The sequence below is a fragment of the Dicentrarchus labrax genome, unplaced genomic scaffold (genome assembly GCF_905237075.1).
Source record: "Dicentrarchus labrax unplaced genomic scaffold, dlabrax2021, whole genome shotgun sequence".
NCBI lineage: Eukaryota > Metazoa > Chordata > Actinopteri > Moronidae > Dicentrarchus > Dicentrarchus labrax.
The window spans coordinates 21,250,035-21,268,943 of NW_026136722.1; the positions used below are offsets into that span (position 1 = coordinate 21,250,035).

Genomic DNA, 18,909 nt, shown 5'->3' on the forward strand with positions numbered 1-18,909 from the left:
CTTTGTATTTGTACTATGTTGGTCGTTTTTAATGTCGATTTTAAATGCTCTTACACACTTGTTTACATTGCTGTTTTAGTCCGGTCACCAATTTATGCATTGCGCGGTGTTGCTGTGTTTGCAATACAATGTAAAGTTTTGTTTTCGAGCTGGTTTGCTAAATAGGCTAATGTAGCTAACAATAACACTAGCCTGCCACTGCCCCTGGTGGCTCGAGACAAACGCCACAGCACTTGTTAGAGGCCGAGCCAGTGACAACTGGAAGGTCCCTATTGTTATTGGTCCATTTATTATTACGTTTAGGATCTTTCACTGCATTTTTGACCCCCGGAACATACAGTGGGTACGGAAAGTATTCAGACCCCTTTTAAATTTTTCACTCTTTGTTTCATTGCAGCCATTTGCTAAAATCAAAAAAGTTCATTTTATTTCTCATTAATGTACACTCAGCACCCCATCTTGACAGAAAAAAACAGAAATGTAGAAATTTTTGCAAATTTATTAAAAAAGAAAAACTGAAATATCACATGGTCATAAGTATTCAGACCCTTTGCTCAGTATTGAGTAGAAGCACCCTTTTGAGCTACAACAGCCATGAGTCTTCTTGGGAATGATGCAACAAGTTTTTCACACCTGGATTTGGGGATCCTCTGCCATTCTTCCTTGCAGATCCTCTCCAGTTCTGTCAGGTTGGATGGTGAATGTTGGTGGACAGCCATTTTCAGATCTCTCCAGAGATGCTCAATTGGGTTTAGGTCAGGGCTCTGGCTGGGCCAGTCAAGAATGGTCACAGAGTTGTTCCGAAGCCACTCCTTTGTTATTTTAGCTGTATGCTTAGGGTTATCGTCTTGTTGGAAGGTGAACCTTCGGCCCAGTCTGAGGTCCTAAGCACTCTGGAAGACGTTTTCTTCCAGGATATCTCTGTACTTGGCCGCATTCATCTTTCCTTCAATTGCAACCAGACGTCCTGTCCCTGCAGCTGAAAAACACCCCCATAGCATGATGCTGCCACCACCATGTTTCACTGTTGGGATTGTATTGGGCAGGTGATGAGCAGTGCCTGGTTTTCTCCACACATACCGCTTAGAATTAACGCCAAAAAGTTCAATCTTGGTCTCATCAGACCAGAGAATCTTATTTCTCATAGTCTGGGAGTCCTTCATGTGTTTTTTGGCAACCTCTATGCGGGCTTTCATATGTCTTGCACTGAGGAGAGGCTTCCGTCGGGCCACTCTGCCATAAAGCCCCGACTGGTGCAGGGCTGCAGTGATAGTTGACTTTGTGGAACTTTCTCCCATCTCCCTACTGCATCTCTGGAGCTCAACCACAGTGATCTTTGGGTTCTTCTTTACCTCTCTCACCAAGGCTCTTCTCCCACGATTGCTCAGTTTGGCTGGACGGCCAGGTCTAGGAAGAGTTCTGGTCGTCCCAAACTTCTTCCATTTAAGGATTATGGAGGCCACTGTGCTCTTAGGAACCTTGAGTGCTGCAGAAATTCTTTTGTAACCTTGGCCAGATCTGTGCCTTGCCACAATTCTGTCTCTGAGCTCCTTGGGCAGTTCCTTTGACCTCATGATTCTCATTTGCTCTGACATGCACTGTGAGCTGTAAGGTCTTATATAGACAGGTGTGTGCCTTTCCTAATCAAGTCCAATCAGTTTAATTAAACACAGCTAGACTCCAATGAAGGAGCAGAACCATCTCAAGGAGGATCAGAAGAAATGGACAGCATGTGAGTTAAATGAGTGTCACAGTAAAGGGTCTGAATACTTATGACCATGTGATATTTCAGTTTTTCTTTTTTAATAAATTTGCAAAAATTTCTACATTTCTGTTTTTTTCTGTCAAGATGGGGTACATTAATGAGAAATAAAATGAACTTTTTTGATTTTAGCAAATGGCTGCAATGAAACAAAGAGTGAAAATTTTAAAGGGGTCTGAATACTTTCCGTACCCACTGTATACTTTTCGTGAATTTTATTTGGCAAAGTTATCGGGGCTGGTGTAAAATCGGATATGCGTCACATTCAGGTCGGCCACTACTACTATCAAACAAAAAATGCGTTTAGGCTAATAACTCCTGCATACTTTGTCTCACATTCAAAAACCTTGTATCCACGCGTTCGGTGAATGGAGCTGAACCTCCCCACTTCCGCCTAGATTTTTTTTCCCCGCTAGAGCGCGAAATGTCCAAAAACTATGTGTTCGTGCTCCATCCATGCGCTTTTGGTCCGATTCGCACAAAATTTTGCACGTAGCATCTGGAGACCGTCCTGACAAAAAAAGTATATTAAAGTATTTTGATATTTCAAAAACTAAGCACGTTATAAAATTAGCACTTCCTGTTGATTTTTCGTCAAAAAGGGAAGTTGGTCATTTCTCCACATTGGTATGTCCGACAGTTTATTATGTCTTCATTATGCATCGTACATAATTTCAGGTCATCACCACAAGGTGGCGCTCTTTAAAATGAAGACGTTTATATCCTCGCAACGGCAAGTGTGATTAAAATGAAACTTGGTAGGATGGTTGCCCATGGCTCCCTGAGGCTCACCATAAAAGGAAAAAAAAATCATGCATCACAATCATAGTGGTGCTCTGGTGGCAAGGTAAATCACTATGCGGAGACTGTAATAGTTATGAATATGAAATTCACAGGACACGTGTAGACTGGTGCCTGTAGCTCACATACCAAAAATCGTGTTTGTAGCGCCCCCTACAGGATTTAAAAAGCAGCCCCGGGGCCACATTTCACCGATATGTATGAAACTGGGTAGGCATGTGTAACGTGCTGAGACGTACAAAAAAGCCTCTTGGACCCATGCGCCAAAACCCACAGGAAGTCTGCAATTTGCAGTGGTCATTTTGACTTTTTGGGCTTGTATTTGAACGAACTCCTCCAAGGGAATTTCTGGGATCTGCTTCAAAATTGGTCCGTTCAGTCAAAAAATGGTGCTGAATGAACGCTGTTCTTTTTGTGACTGTACGTTGAAGGGCGTGTCCGTGGTGTGCCGTCAAAGTTGGCCGTTTTGAATTCCATGGTCTTGTATTTGAACAAACAAACTCATGGAATTTATCAGATCTGCTTTAAAACTCGACCGTACACTTAAATATGTTCCTGATTACAAGTTGTGCTATTCGTGACTGTACCTTGAACAGTGTGCCCGTGGTGTTGCATTGAATTTCGACGATTCGCCATGAAATAGATAGTACTCAACTTCAATGTTCAATGTCTAATCTCCACTAAACTTCACATATTCTGTAACAGTCCCACCCTGTACATGTCCTCATAACTTCAGTGTACATGGTCCAATCTCAATGAAACTTAATGTTTGAGAAGAGTCCCGACCTGAACACATCTACATGACAATATTCAGTAATAGTGATAGCGCCACCCGCCATCATTTTTATACTTTACTGTATATCTTCCAGCAGATTGACCAGATCCAGCTAAAATCCTGTCCGAACTCCCTTCGGATGATGACAATGACATCTTGTGAATCTTAACAATAAGCAAAATGTCTTACCCACACCCCCCAGTAAGCCCATAACCCAAAGTCCTGCCCTGAACACATCTACATGACAATATTCAGATATAATGATAGCACCACCTACTGACAACAGGAAATATCAAGTTTTATAATTTTATGTTCTACTCCTATCAGGTTGATCAGATCCAGCTCAAATATGGTCAGAAAATGCAAAACATATGGTTATATATTTATTTATGATAAGAGTCACATCTATGTGATCGTATTCAGTAATAGTGATAGCGCCACCTAGTGGCAACAGGAAGTTATCATAACTTCAGTGTACATGGTCCACTCTCAACAAAACTTCACATTTGATGAGAGTCCCGCCCTGAACACGTCTACATGACAATATTCAGATATAGTGAGAGCGCCACCTACTACCAACAGGAAGTAAGCGCTGCGCTGTTGTGGTCTGCACGTGTTACGACGGCACGCAATGCGGCTGCAGCACGCCGCGAGTTGCATGGAGTGCGAGGTCCCGCCCAACGCTGCCTATTGAAATAGGCGAAAATGGCAAAATATTATTGAAATGTAAGACTTGCAATAACGGAATTACTTGAAATGTTAGTGTTTCTGTAGAAAAATATTATTATTTCACATTGAGCTTGTTTAGATGAGCCACAAGCAATAACAAGACAGCTGCTGCACTGTCTTTGATTTTCTTTCCGACTCGTAATGCCCAAAGACAAATAGAACGCTATAAGTGGTACAAGCCAGGCAATTACGTCACGTTCTCGCGTCAGAGCAACTCGGGCGGGGGATTTACGAGACAAATGGGTAGCACCATAAGTAGTAGCCCAAACCATTGACCTTTTAGCTTAACATATGATGGGAGCTAGCATGCTGCCTTTGATTTACTATGGCTATGGTTATGGTTATATGCGTACAATACAATTAACCCAAATAGGTTAATAGCAATGGGTTATGCATTACCCCCCCCCAAAAAAAGAAAAAAACTCCCATATTTATATATGTGTCCAGAGATATCTTTTGTTATGAATTGGCGCTATACAAATAAAACTAAATTGAATTGAAAGATAACCAGAGAACAGCACTAAAGGCGTTTCTCCATGAAAAAGATGTTTTCTCTCTTTGGGCCAGTAGGTGTTTGACTACATTATTTAGTTAGTGAATTGAAGTTCACCCATGATAGACAGATTTTTTTAAAAGTGCCTGCCCTTTACTAAACAGTTTCCAGAAACAAATTCCCTGTTGCAGTCAGGTTAGTCATTCATACCACTAAGAGCTTTGTGTAAAGTATATGAGGCTCACTTAAATGTTAATTCACCATGATGTATACTAACGTTAGTTGTTTATCTCTTGTGTGTTTTTCATTTTCATTGTATTGTTTCATGTGGAAGCAGCAGTCCGGGTGTCAGCACTGTGTCCAAACTATCCCAGATGGGCAAGGAGGACAAGGTGCCGAGCAAGAAGGCCAAGAACCCTGAGGTGGGCAAGCTGACAGAGGCTGACAAGGCCAGCACTGGACAGGTAGGTAAAGGTCTTGACATGCTCATCCACATCTGAGCAAAGAATTAATTATCACATATTCAATTCAATTCAATTCATAACAGAAATTATTCAAATAGAGCAGGTCTAGACCGAACTCTTCAACATTATTTACAGAGACCCAACAGTACCACCATGAGCAAGCACTTGGCGACAAGGGCAAGGAAAAACTGCCTGTTAAAAGGCAGAAACCTAGGACAGATCCTCCGGCTCTAGGTGGGTGGTCGTCTGTCTCGACCGGGAGAGGGGGGGAGAGGGAGAGGGAGAGGGAGAGAGGAGAGAGAGGGAGGGAGAGAGAGAGAGAGAGAGAGAGAGAGAGAGAGAGAGAGGGGAGAGGGAGGGAGGAGGGGGAGAGGGAGAGGGAGGGGGAGAGGGGGAGAGGGAGAGAGGGAGAGGGGGAGAGAACCATGGCAGGAGGCTCCACCAGGATCCATGAGAACCTGCGAGATGAGAAAGCACAAGAACTCTGGGGAAGAAGTGAAGTTAGTAACATGCATTAATGGGACATGAATGAGTGCAGAAAGAGAGAGGAAGGGAGGAGCTCAGTGCACCATGGGAAATCCCCCGATAGTCTAGGCCTATAGCAGCATAACTAAGGGATGGTTCAGGACTCACCTGATCCAGCCCTAACTATAAGCTTTATCAAAGAGGAATGTCTTAAGCCTACTCTTGAATGTGGTGAGGGTGTCTGCCTCCCGAACCACAACTGGAAGCTGGTTCCACAGGAGAGGAGCTTGGTAACATATCCACATATATCATACCAATCAACCTGAGCCCAGCTGGTCTTCTCTCCCTTTCCAGGTCAAGCTGTCAGTGTTCTGGGCTTATCTGAAAGCCATCGGAGTGCTTCTGTCCTTCATCAGTCTGCTGCTGTTCCTGGCCCATCACCTGGTCTCCCTTTTCTCTAACTACTGGCTGAGCCTGTGGACTGATGACCCTGTGGTTAACGGCACACAGCCTAACAGACTGATGAGACTTGGAGTGTATGGGGGTCTCGGCCTGACCCAGGGTGAGGAGGGGTGAGGGGAGGGAGAAGCAGATGGACAATCTGTAATTTGTAATTTAAACATTGTTATTATTCAAGTGCATCTTAAGAACTCTTCAAGGATCCCTAATGAAAGTCTTAAGGCCCCCAACTCTTAAACCTTGTATCTAATCTTTTAGGTGCAGACTCCCGGTCATATGCACACCATCTTAAAACTCTGATAGCCTCTTTTAAATCATTTTGTGCTATTTGGCAAACAAATCTAACAAATCCTAAAACAATCAAAGGTTCTACGGCATATCTAACTTTCAGAAAACCATTATTCATAATGATACCAGTGGCCGTTAAGTGACCTGCAAGTAAGCATCATCCTGGGCATCAGCCAAATGTGACAATACACTAGACTGAACGCTGGAAAATGACCAACCAACTAAAAATTACAATCATATTTAGAGTAACGTAACTATCTGCAACGTTCCTATATTTTTATTTGGACCATTGACTCCATGCTACTAACTACCTTGCCGTTTACAAATCACCCCATCAGCCAACGCGATGAAGCAACCAACGCCAGACCCACACCGCACAGCCAAGACGCAGCCAGCCAGACAACCCCAGTTCAGCTTAGCTACAGTTAGCTAGTTGGATGCCCCTGCCACACATCGCTTGTGGCTAATAGAAAGCAATTGTTAGCTTTGTATTGTTACATCATTTATTGTTCGCTAAAATCAACACCATTTGTCATAATACATAAGTTAGTATCATGGATCATGTTAGCGGATTAAGTAGTTTTGCTAACGTTGGCCAACTAACATATCCACTGATATAGTATTTTGTTTGTGATAACTTTAGTGACCAAGCAAGCTAAGTTTAGCCAGCCAGCTGCAACCCAGCCACACTAAATAGTGTTATCTGTCCACTGGCTGCCATCCAATGCCAGCTGGCAAAATAACCTGCAAATGGCATGCCAGCCAGATCAGCTGATAAGGAAATCTTTTGTTCTCCTCCCTTCATATCAATCACCTTAAGATCCTGCCTTGTTCTTCTTTCTAAAACAAAGGGTTTGCAAACTGCTTCATTTTTTCCTGACCTCACTGTGTTTATATGTGTGTTGAAATCCATACAGCATATACAAATTATCTTACCCTATAACTCACTGTTCTCTTGCAGGTGTGGCAGTCTTCGGTTACTCCCTCTCCATGTCCATCGGCGGCATCCTGGCATCCCGCTACCTCCACGAGTCCATGCTGTATGACGTCCTGCGCTCCCCTATGTCCTTTTTTGAGCGAACCCCCAGCGGAAACCTGGTTAACCGCTTTGCAAAAGAGATGGACACCATTGACTCAGTGATCCCCAGTATTATTAAGATGTTCATGGGCTCTATGTTCAATGTGATGGGTGCTTGTGTTATCATCCTGATCGCCACACCACTAGTTGCTATCATCATTCCTTTTCTTGGCCTGATCTACTTTTTTGTGCAGGTTAGTTGGAAATTTTTTAGAAGGCAAAACAACTAGTTTTTTCCTTCCTTTTACACATGTTCAATACATTTTGGTCCCTAAAACATGGGGGACGATGCTGATGTCATCCTCAAAGCATCAAAGTTCTACTACTTTCTAGCTACATTGTATGAAATTGATTCTAACAGTTTAATTGATATGCTTGAAGTTATCAAACGTCTCTGTCCTTCCTCTGTCCAGAGGTTTTATGTGGCGTCATCTCGCCAGCTGAAGCGTCTGGAGTCAGTCAGCCGTTCGCCCATCTACACCCACTTCAATGAAACTCTGCTGGGAACCTCCGTCATCCGAGCCTTTGGTGAACAGGAGCGCTTCATCCGTGAGAGTGACCAGCGGGTGGACCACAATCAGAAGGCTTACTACCCCAGTATAGTAGCAAACAGGTTTGTTACTACTTACTCTTACTACAGATTTTTAAGAATTATTTTGATGTCTTCAAATACTGTTTCCACTTCAATTGTATCGATTGTGATTCCAACAATAGTCTTTCTCTCATTCTGCTGATGAATCTGTAATTCTATAGGTGGCTGGCTGTTCGCCTGGAGTTTGTAGGAAACTTCATTGTGTCATTTGCTGCATTGTTTGCTGTCATAGCCAGAGAGAGCCTCAGTCCAGGCATCATGGGGCTGGCTATCTCCTATGCCCTCCAGGTAAACACTCATACTCACATCTGTGTTACTTGTTCCAGCTTGCATCTTCTTCAGTGGCAAAGAGAAGCGTCTGACTCAATAACTGTGTTCCTTGTATTATTTTAATGGAACCGGTTATGAAACGTCTCAGTTTAATGCTGATACGGCTAAATGACCTGTATAAATATAGCATCACCATCAGCAAGAAGATTGGCTTTTTCTATTTCCCAATGTCTGCCACCGGGTCGGATTCCTCTTGAAATCAATGAAACAAAGCATTACAAACACTACTGCTTTTGTCCACAGGGGTCACCAGAACCAACTCAAAATGAAAGTTCCTTGAAAATGAAAGTAATAAAATATGAATTTGTAGGTTTTCATTAGCATGTAATTACCTGAAAATAAGATTCCTTGTGTCTTCGTTACCTTAGAATGAGCCTTTTTTATCTTCTGCGGAGTATGCTATGTTGAACTGCAATGTTTCTACTGTAGCCCAGAATGGACAAACCAAACACTGCTCTAGCCTTTTTGCTCAAGTTTCACAGACAGTAGTTTCTCCTACCCACGGTATACATTGTATTCAGTTAGTTGCCTTCTAAAAATTCACCGCAAGATTCCACTAAATCCTACACACTTGTCTTTTAAGAAAAATCTAATTTTCTGAGTTAATTTGTGAGTATTGCCAGCAGGAATTCACACGTGAAATTAATGACCACTATTTGATTAGGCCTGTTGATTATCTGAACACGCTAGCTTTCTAGCTATCACAATCTAGTGCTACAATGCATTAACCTCCATTGTATTGGGGTAGAGGCAGAAGTCTGAGACAGATCTTAAAACTTGGGGCGTGGAATGTTTTTGAACTTCTGAAATAAGTTTTTGGTTCTAATCCTCACCTTGCCTTCCTCTATCCCATGTGCAGCTGACTGCCTCTCTGACCTGGCTGGTGAGAATGTCCTCTGATGTGGAGACTAACATAGTGGCTGTGGAGAGAGTGAAAGAGTACAGTGACACAGAGAAAGAGGTACGAAGAAACAAAAATTCCAGGTATCTAACTAATGTGTTCTGTGCAGCAATTAACAGCATTTGATGGAATTTCGTATTTCTTTGATGAAAGACCACTGACACAATTCATGCCTTTTTAGTTAAGGACCTAATTCAGTTTCCTATCCCGTTTCCTGCAGTTAGAGCTGGGATCCCAATCAAAAGGAAATGGGAACAGATTGTAATTTTACTTTTGATATTTTAAGTGCATTTTGTTTCATTTTTTACATATATATTTTTCATCTTTCAACTTCTTCTCCTTTTATTATGTGAAAATCAAATAAAAGATCTGCATTTAAAGCCATAGAAATAAAAGTGTCAGAGTGCAGGGGTGGCCTGTGGAATTGTGGGGGATGTTCTAATTTAAATGTATATGCTGACCATCAGGCTGAGTGGAAACAGGAGTCCTCCAGCCTCCCTCCAGGGTGGCCCACTAAAGGCTGCATAGACATCAGAGGCTTTAGCCTGCGCTATCGCCACGATCTGGACCCGGCCATTCACAATATCAACATCAACATCAATGGAGGAGAGAAGGTCTGCCTTTATATCACTACACTGAAGCAGTGGTTTACAGGAATTTACAATGCTCTACTTTTGAGAACTGAAGTGTGTGTGTGTGTGTGTGTGTGTGTGTGTGTGTGTGTGTGTGTGTGTGTGTGTGTGTGTGTGTGTGTGTGTGTGTGTGTGTGTGTGTGTGTGTGTGTGTGTGTGTGTGTGTGTGTGTGTGTGTGTGTGTGTGTGTAAGGTGGGCATTGTGGGACGCACCGGAGCGGGGAAGTCGTCCCTGACACTGGGTCTGTTCCGGATCATTGAGGCAGCTGAGGGCCACATCTTCATCGATGGCGTGGATATAGCTCAGCTGGGCCTCCATGACCTCCGCTCTAGAATCACCATCATACCACAGGTCAGTACAGAGAGGACACAAATGACACCTGAATGGTCTGCCAGGGATGGAAATGATTGCTAGCCTCTTATCAATTTGAAATATGTCATTATGGCTACCAGACACTGCACCAGTTGTTTAGCCTGTGTTAAGTATTTCCAAGCTAAAGAAACAACAGCTGTGTATCAATTTAACCTTTCTTATTCCTGGCCCTTTTTTCGCTGTCCTTCAATAACAGAGAGAGCAAGACTCTTTCAGAACCTTGGTCAACTTCCTCATCTATGTTGAAAAGACAACCACATTTTGAAGATGGGCAAAAAGATAGTGACATATAGCCAGCTAGCGTTTTGCTAACATTTAGCTACTAGATGTATCTAGCTAGCTAGTGTAATGTAGACTAGCTAATTAGTGTGTGTTTTGCTAACACACAATGTGACTATATATGTCTCATTTATCTTTTAAGCATCTTCAAAATGTGGTTGTCTTTTCAACATGGACAAGAAAGTTGACCAAGGTTCTGACTGAGTGCTCAACTTTTATTGGAGTACAGACCAAAAAGGGGCGGGACTTAGCAAGGGTCATTGTATCCATTCTAAATGTAGCCTTATTTGGTTGAATTTGTGGGATACATACATACATACATACATACATACATACAGAAAGTATTCAGACCCCTTTTAAATTTTTCACTTTGTTTCATTGCAGCCATTTGCTAAAATCCCCCCCCATCTTGACAGAAAAAAACAGAAATGTAGAAATTTTTGCAAATTTATTAAAAAAGAAAAACAAATATCACATGGTCATAAGTATTCAGACCCTTTGCTCAGTATTGAGTAGAAGCACCCTTTTGAGCTACTACAGCCATGAGTCTTCTTGGGAATGATGCAACAAGTTTTTCACACCTGGATTTGGGGATCCTCTGCCATTCTTCCTTGCAGATCCTCTCCAGTTCTGTCAGGTTGGATGGTGAATGTTGGTGGACAGCCATTTTCAGATCTCTCCAGAGATGCTCAATTGGGTTTAGGTCAGGGCTCTGGCTGGGCCAGTCAAGAATGGTCACAGAGTTGTTCCGAAGCCACTCCTTTGTTATTTTAGCTGTGTGCTTAGGGTTATTGTCTTGTTGGAAGGTGAACCTTCGGCCCAGTCTGAGGTCCTAAGCACTCTGGAAGACGTTTTCTTCCAGGATATCTCTGTACTTGGCCGCATTCATCTTTCCTTCAATTGCAACCAGTCGTCCTGTCCCTGCAGCTGAAAAACACCCCCCATAGCATGATGCTGCCACCACCATGTTTCACTGTTGGGATTGTATTGGGCAGGTGATGAGCAGTGCCTGGTTTTCTCCACACATACCGCTTAGAATTAACGCCAAAAAGTTCAATCTTGGTCTCATCAGACCAGAGGATCTTATTTCTCATAGTCTGGGAGTCCTTCATGTGTTTTTTGGCAAACTCTATGCGGGCTTTCATATGTCTTGCACTGAGGAGAGGCTTCCGTCGGGCCACTCTGCCATAAAGCCCCGACTGGTGCAGGGCTGCAGTGATAGTTGACTTTGTGGAACTTTCTCCCATCTCCCTACTGCATCTCTGCAGCTCAGCCACAGTGATCTTTGGGTTCGTCTTCACCTCTCTCACCAAGGCTCTTTCTCCCACGATTGCTCAGTTTGGCTGGACGGCCAGGTCTAGGAAGAGTTCTGGTTATCCCAAACTTCTTCCATTTAAGGATTATGGAGGCCACTGTGCTCTTAGGAACCTTGAGTGCTGCAGAAATTCTTTTGTAACCTTGGCCAGATCTGTGCCTTGCCACAATTCTGTCTCTGAGCTCCTTGGGCAGTTCCTTCGACCTCATGATTCTCATTTGCTCTGACATGCACTGTGAGCTGTAAGGTCTTATATAGACAGGTGTGTGCCTTTCCTAATCAAGTCCTATCAGTTTAATTAAACACAGCTGGACTCCAATGAAGGAGCAGAACCATCTCAAGGAGGATCAGAAGAAATGGACAGCATGTGAGTTAAATGAGTGTCACAGTAAAGGGTCTGAATACTTATGACCATGTGATATTTCAGTTTTTCTTTTTTAATAAATTTGCAAAAATTTCTTCATTTCTGTTTTTTTCTGTCAAGATGGGGTGCTGAGTGTACATTAATGAGAAATAAATTTTTTTTTTTTTTTGATTTTAGCAAATGGCTGCAATGAAACAAAGAGTGAACATTTTAAAGGGGTCTGAATACTTTCCATACATACATACATACATACATACATACATACATACATATCTATCAGTGGTGAGACCTTAGAGGCCTTCTCAGGAAGAAAGCCAGAAATGGGGTACAGATAATAAAGACCCTCTCCCCTTTTCCCAGGACCCAGTGCTGTTTTCAGGCTCTCTGAGGATGAACCTGGATCCTTTTGACAGCTACTCGGATGAGGAAATATGGAGGGCTTTGGAGTATTCCCATCTCAAGAGCTTTGTCTCTAGCCTGCCTAACAAACTCAGCCATGAGTGTAGTGAAGGAGGAGAGAACCTCAGGTATAACTGCTTTATCCACAACCATGAAAACTACCAAAAACGTAATTTACCTTGACTGCAGAGAGAACAAGTTTGAAACAGGTTTATACAAGAGACATACTGTACGTATATGCACTGCTTCCGTTTATATTTGCTCTTGATGCAAACGTTACTCTTCCTCTGTTTACCTGTTAATTTCAAAGCAATAAATCAATATAACAGTGATGTCATACTCACCACTCTTGTTTTAATACTTACACTGTTCTTACTCACTAGATGCTGCTATTTTGCCATTGTTTTCATTCAGTGTTAAGCTGCTATCAGTGACAGTCAACACTGTCTGCACAGATATTTCAAAGTAAAAGCCTCTTGCAGCTTCAATGACAATCTCCATGTGTCCTGGTATATTGTAACGTGAAACATCTTCAGGAAGTGTTGAATTTATTTGAATGAAGCTAAACACTGGACAAAAGAACACAATAAAAGAGCCCAGACACACGCTCTGTTGCTCTGTTTGCAGATGTGCTGCTTCCAGCTTGTTCAAGCATTTCTGTGTGTTTTCCCTCCAGTGTGGGTCAGCGGCAGTTGCTGTGCCTGGCCAGAGCTCTGCTGAGGAAAACACAAATCCTGGTTCTAGATGAGGCAACAGCAGCTGTGGACATGGAGACAGACAACCTAATCCAGTCCACTATCCGCTCTCAGTTTGAGGACTGCACTGTCCTGACAATAGCTCATCGCCTTAACACTATAATGGACTACACAAGGTACCGTACACTTTAACAGTCATTATAGAATACTCTCATACTGTATGTATAAGAAGCATCTGTAGTCCTGGTACTTCTTTCTGCTACTTGTAAAGAGAAATATTTATCAGTATTGTTTCTCCTCTAGGGTCCTGGTGTTGGACAAGGGAGAGACGGCAGAGTTTGACTCCCCCTCCAGTCTCATCGCTCAAAGAGGTGCCTTTTACAAGATGGCCAGGGATGCTGGGCTGGTCTGAAAGCAGGAGGTGCCTCACTTTGTCCAGCTTCTCCTCTGAGCCCCTCCCAGCTCCTCTGGCTCCCTCCCATGGAGGTCCTGAGTTGAAGAGTCAGAGGGAGATCAAGTAGGGGAATTGAGATTTCAAGTGTTTGACTATTTAAGCAAGATTGTTGATGAGAAGAGCGGGTTTGGTTTGAGCTGCCCCACCTTACACTTCCGTCCTCATTTAACCAGACAATTTTATGCTGACTGTCCCAAATAACCTTGCTTATGCCTGTAAAGCTAGATCAGTCTATGAAGCCTCTGTTTCTTCCTGCCCTTTTCACATTTTCACTGCCATTTCTGCCATGAAAGAGGGGGTGACAAGTTCTAACCTGAGACAGTGGTATGTGTCTTTTATTTTGACAGAGCATTGTACTTGTTCTCGAGCAGGGAAGGGGAGTTTTGCTGCTCTACAGACAGAATTTCCTGTGTATCATAAATAGAAATGGTTCACTCCTGGTTGTTGTAACCAATGCTGAAGTTGGTAGAGGACTCCATACTAACTGTATATAGTATGTTCTAGGGCTGCCCTGATTTTTCTCATCCACTGGTAGTCAAATGTTAACAGAAAAAGCAGTAATGATGAATGTGTCAGAACAACCAGCAAGGAGACATTGAACATTTAGCTCATTTATTTCAACACAGTATAACATCAACAAGTCTCGTTCAGAACACGGAATAAATAAAATCCAACTTTACTAAAACAAATACAGCAGGACTTATCGATATGATGAATATATCACTCAATCATCATCAAATTGACTCGCTACAAACTTGCTCCTCTTCCTCTGTTTATTTCCTCTCCTGTCGCTGCCTGAACCCACCGTGTCTTCATTCCCAGTATAGTCCTAGTCTGAGCTGCTGTAATTCAGCTGGCCTCCGTTGAGGCTGTAAGCCACTGGATCCCCCGCTCCTACACTAGTAGTGTTTAAACTCCCCTTGTCCTTCCAGCTCCCAGTTCGGGTCCAGGTCCAGGTGATTCTTCTGAGAGGGCAGTGGTCATCATCAGAAGGATGTGAAGGTGTTGGCAGCTGATTGGTCAACAGTATCAGTTACGCTGGTGATGTCACAGACCCAAGAAGGGGTGGTTTGTAACATTAAACATCAGCACATATAAATCAACTACAACGCACAAACAGATGGAATCCGTTGGATAGATTCCACTCGACTGTTACTTTACGTCCAGCACTGATTGTTTATTTATTGTTTGTTTGTGCTCTTTCAGCTTTAAATTAATGTGTTCATTCAAGCTGCTGTTCTGGTCGTGCAGTGATTTTCAGTCTCCAAAGTAAACTTTTGGACTTTCAGGGGAAACTCAGTTCTCTTCTTTGCCCGTACTCTGTACTCTTGGTGTGGAGATGGGCGGCTGCAGAAGAACAAAATAGAGTTTTATTTTAGTTCAACTCTAATGAGGTCATAAGGTACTGAATGTGCACTAAATGAACTTTCAAACTTTCTGGTTCATTTTTTTTAAATGTACACATTACATATGTTTTAATTGTTTACAGCCAAGTCATGCTTCACACAAACAAATGGACACAGGCCAAAAGATTTTTTTTCAAATCTCCCATATTGACATATTTCTTTGCATTACTGTCATTTTGTTAGTGAGTTACTGTGTTACTTTTAGTGAATAAAGATATATTGATTTGAATGAGTGTTTTAACAAACTACTGTGTATGTAGAGAGTTCTTGAACTGACATGCAGAAAGAAATGCCAGTTTCTAGTGTGCACTGGGAATAGTTCAGTGCGCATTAGGAACTCTGCTTATAGTCCTCAGAAATGAACGCCAAATATATTATAACTTGGTTATAACAGTGATCATCTAGTGTTCCGCCAAACATTCTTCACATGCTCAACTTTGAGTAGTTCTGCTTACAAGTGGCAAATGATATTCTGTCTTATTGTTCTGCACAGAAGAGACAAGATGTATTAGCTATATTTTTATCATGGACCTCAGTATAAAGATATTGCTGCTTTGCTTTGCTTTGCTGTCAACACAACATTATCTCGAGAGGACATTTGTTGCCTTCTGCTGCCACCCTGAACACTCTAGAATGAGATTAAAGTTTAAGGAGCACACCCAAAATGTCTTTTTTCTTGTGCACATTGTTTCTAATGTGCACTTCATTCAAAATGAACAAAAATTCTGACATACATTTTCCAAGCTATACCTACTGGCAACACCTGCCATACAAGGTGTTTATAGTGTGAAAGGAATACAGGAATATTAAGGCATCGTCAGTGTCACATTTGTTACCAGCAAAGTCTCCACACTTCACATACTGATTCTGCAAGTGTTTTTCTTTCTTTCCATTTGTGGATCTGGAGTAGATGTTTTACAGAAGCGAATGGTCGAATGGGATAAAAAAAAAAAAGAATTCTGAGAAAAGACATAATTTTTAGTTTGAAGTAAGTTAAAGAACCATTCTGGAGGTATTTGAGGGAGAATTAGTTTTCTCAAAATTTAGTTTGTTTTTCACATGCCCCTGATCCTCTTTTTGGGCCCCTGATCTTTTTGCTCCAGGGACAGAACAGTACATCTCCTAGATTCCCTGTGTCACTGCTGGTCAGACTGGTTGGCTGGTGTGCGGGTACTGCACCTCTCTTACCAAGTCATCATTGTGGCTTTACATTGTTAACATCTGTAAGTAGTTCTGGGAGATTTGGGGCCAAATAAAGGTTCTCCTGTCTGGTGAAAAGCTGATAATAGCTTTGCCAGTGTTCTTAGTCATTATGTCCTCTAAAAGCTGTAAAAGTTTGGCTTGTGGTGATCTTGTTCAAATTATTGAGACAAACTTTGGTTGTGTTTCAGCAAATGATTTAAAGCATCTTGAGATTGAATAAAGAATACCTGTGTGACATATTTATGATTACAAAGTCAATATTTGCTATTTTATAATGCATTTCTTGGTTTCTGTAATCAGTTTCGGAATAAAATCGAGGTATGTATAAAAGCAATCGTATGAGGGTTTTTTTGTTCGATTATATAAAATTGCCTTTACAAAAATTGATAATGCTGACCCACCAGGTAAATGCAGTAAAATTATTTCTGTAATCACTTAAATCATTTATAAATAATATATACACTAATATATATATACCCACTATAGGCCTTATATATTCACATATATATTAAGTGCAAGTGGCTTTTTAATAAATGTTTGAGATCTACAGGAAATCCAGAAGAAACATCAATGATTTTGTTTATAATATTCAACAGCATATTGCTGCTTTTCAATTCTTTCCTTGTTCTTTCATATCATTTTGCATAGAAATCAAAAGGAGACGCAGAGCAGTGACGTATGACTAGGCACAAAACTATGTTTCCCATCATCCTTTGTTGCCCGGTTAGGGGGGAAGGAAGATGGCGGCGATTGATGGAATGGGGCTGCTGTTGCGGTATTAAAATGGCAAAAAGCAGTTGATGATGTCTTTTAACGGTTGAGTTGATGTCATACAAAGAGACAGCGGTAAATGTAAAACGGAGGCTGCAATCCGAGACTGCTGATCACCGCACTGAAGGTGAGTCAGTAGCGTACAGCTCCTCTGGTTCCCTTTAGCTAGCTAGCTACTGGAAGCTAAATTAGCTTGCTAGCTAGCTCCATACCTGCTGCCGACACATCCTTACAGAGGCCGGGAGAACGTAACGTTACATCGAGTGCGTTTTATGAAGCTCGACAAACCCGGAGTACAAAACATTTGGTTAGTTAACGTAGACAACGTTAGCTACAAAGATATTCAGCTACATACCTTCATGTCAGCATTAGCATGAATGCTAACACTGGCTGAGACTGAGCACTGACGATAATTACCGCAAAATATCTACCACCATAACTAAACACTGACCTTTTTCCATCAGCAGGGGTCAGAAAACATTGAGTCAGTAAATGGTTCATAGAAGAGAAAATACGAGTTATTAGAGAAACATCATAGTAGTGTCTTATTGATTTTGTGTTGTTTATTTCCCCTTTCTTGTGGAGCCTCCATTGGCACATTAACTTACATAACCCGACCAATACTGGATTTAAATCATATCATATCGGTGTTTGAGAGTTTAACATTTCAGATAGAAATACATTTTAAATTTTTTCCGACATAAATACACAGCATGAAAGCGTTTTTTTTTGTAGGAGCTCTTACATGTGTTTTGCTTAACAGTTGTGACCAAGATATGTACTGAGTAAGACATTTGAAACACAACAAATAATAAACCAGCTGGTATAGACTATGTAATGGAGACAATGTTTTCAACTCTTTACTGACTCTACTTTCTTTGAACTCATTGGCTGATGTGTGTGAAGTGTTCCAGATATGTTTGTGATGAGCTAATATCAGCAGATAACATTGGTCATGTTGTAGTGTTGGATGGGGTTAACAGAAATTTGTATCACTGTATTTTTTTAAGATTCTGGCGGTTTCACTGTGTATTATGTTTTTTGGCATGACTGGACCTTCATATAGGTTTATATGGGCTTATTATACTGTCAAGATTACATTTAGTATATAACCATTTCAATGTCACCATTAAGGCTTTGGTTAACTTACTATTAAGTTGCTGCACAATTTCCAAATCGCTGAAGCTGCAGTTTGTTTGATAAAGGAAAAATGTGTGACGGACAGCATTAGAATATAGTACTTTAGTGCAGCAGATATTCCCTGGCCTATGAATCTTTAATATTGAGTTGTTTACCGAACAAAATATTTTAGAATACATTTATAAACGCTATAAACTGACATAAAATACTCAAACTTTGATTTTTCAAAGAGATATTTCTCAGATGTTCCATTGCACAAGAAACAAATGAGGTACAGCAGTTGTTTCAGCTGTGCACTGGTACAACAGTATATGAAAAATTATAACACCCAGCACTAATGGGCTCTAATATAGACAAAGAGGATCTTATGGAAACGTATTGCATTCATTTGAAAAGTAAATAATTTCTTTTTAACACAGGGTCGCCAGCACGGAGACAGCCTCCAGCAAGCAAAAAGAATTATGAGATAGTAACTTGTTAATTTAGAAAAACTGAGCATTTTTCTTCAAGTAAATGCAATGTGCTTTCCTAAGATCTCACTCATTATCTAAAGAAAAATAATTCTTTAGTCAGACTTAGTCAGGCTAATAAAAAATCTTGCTGACTGAAATAAACTGTAATTGATCCAAATGAACTAGCTTATATCCCTGCACACTCTTACATTGTCCACAGATGATGCCACAGGCTGCTTTGCCTTTGTCGTCTCAGCATTTATTTCTCGTGAGATTTTCATTGTGAGAT

General features: G+C 41.4%; 1 protein-coding gene and 1 long non-coding RNA gene across 8 annotated transcripts in view; one reads left to right on the forward strand and one right to left on the reverse strand.

The window, feature by feature from the left end:
* Nucleotides 1–16,591, forward strand: part of abcc1 (ATP-binding cassette, sub-family C (CFTR/MRP), member 1) — a 45,850-nt gene extending 29,259 nt beyond the window's left edge. For 4 of the 7 annotated variants that reach the window (XM_051386826.1, XM_051386828.1, XM_051386829.1 and 1 more), the window contains exons 21-31: nucleotides 4,895–5,024; nucleotides 5,844–6,051; nucleotides 7,198–7,508; nucleotides 7,728–7,927; nucleotides 8,068–8,194; nucleotides 9,096–9,197; nucleotides 9,605–9,751; nucleotides 9,963–10,121; nucleotides 12,461–12,627; nucleotides 13,176–13,370; nucleotides 13,498–16,591. In XM_051386826.1, coding sequence (XP_051242786.1) covers nucleotides 4,895–5,024; nucleotides 5,844–6,051; nucleotides 7,198–7,508; nucleotides 7,728–7,927; nucleotides 8,068–8,194; nucleotides 9,096–9,197; nucleotides 9,605–9,751; nucleotides 9,963–10,121; nucleotides 12,461–12,627; nucleotides 13,176–13,370; nucleotides 13,498–13,606 — 1,855 coding nt within the window. In that variant the 3' untranslated portion in view covers nucleotides 13,607–16,591. The remainder of the gene's footprint in view (nucleotides 1–4,894; nucleotides 5,025–5,843; nucleotides 6,052–7,197; nucleotides 7,509–7,727; nucleotides 7,928–8,067; nucleotides 8,195–9,095; nucleotides 9,198–9,604; nucleotides 9,752–9,962; nucleotides 10,122–12,460; nucleotides 12,628–13,175; nucleotides 13,371–13,497) is intronic. The other 3 variants (XM_051386827.1, XM_051386832.1, XR_007881832.1) reach the window with 2 other exon arrangements.
* Nucleotides 1,034–12,189, reverse strand: LOC127355844 (uncharacterized). The gene is made up of 2 exons (XR_007881868.1): nucleotides 11,850–12,189; nucleotides 1,034–1,478 (listed from the first exon to the last, which is right to left on the reverse strand). It is a non-coding gene; the product is annotated as an uncharacterized LOC127355844 (long non-coding RNA).
* Nucleotides 16,592–18,909: the final 2,318 nt, after the last annotated feature.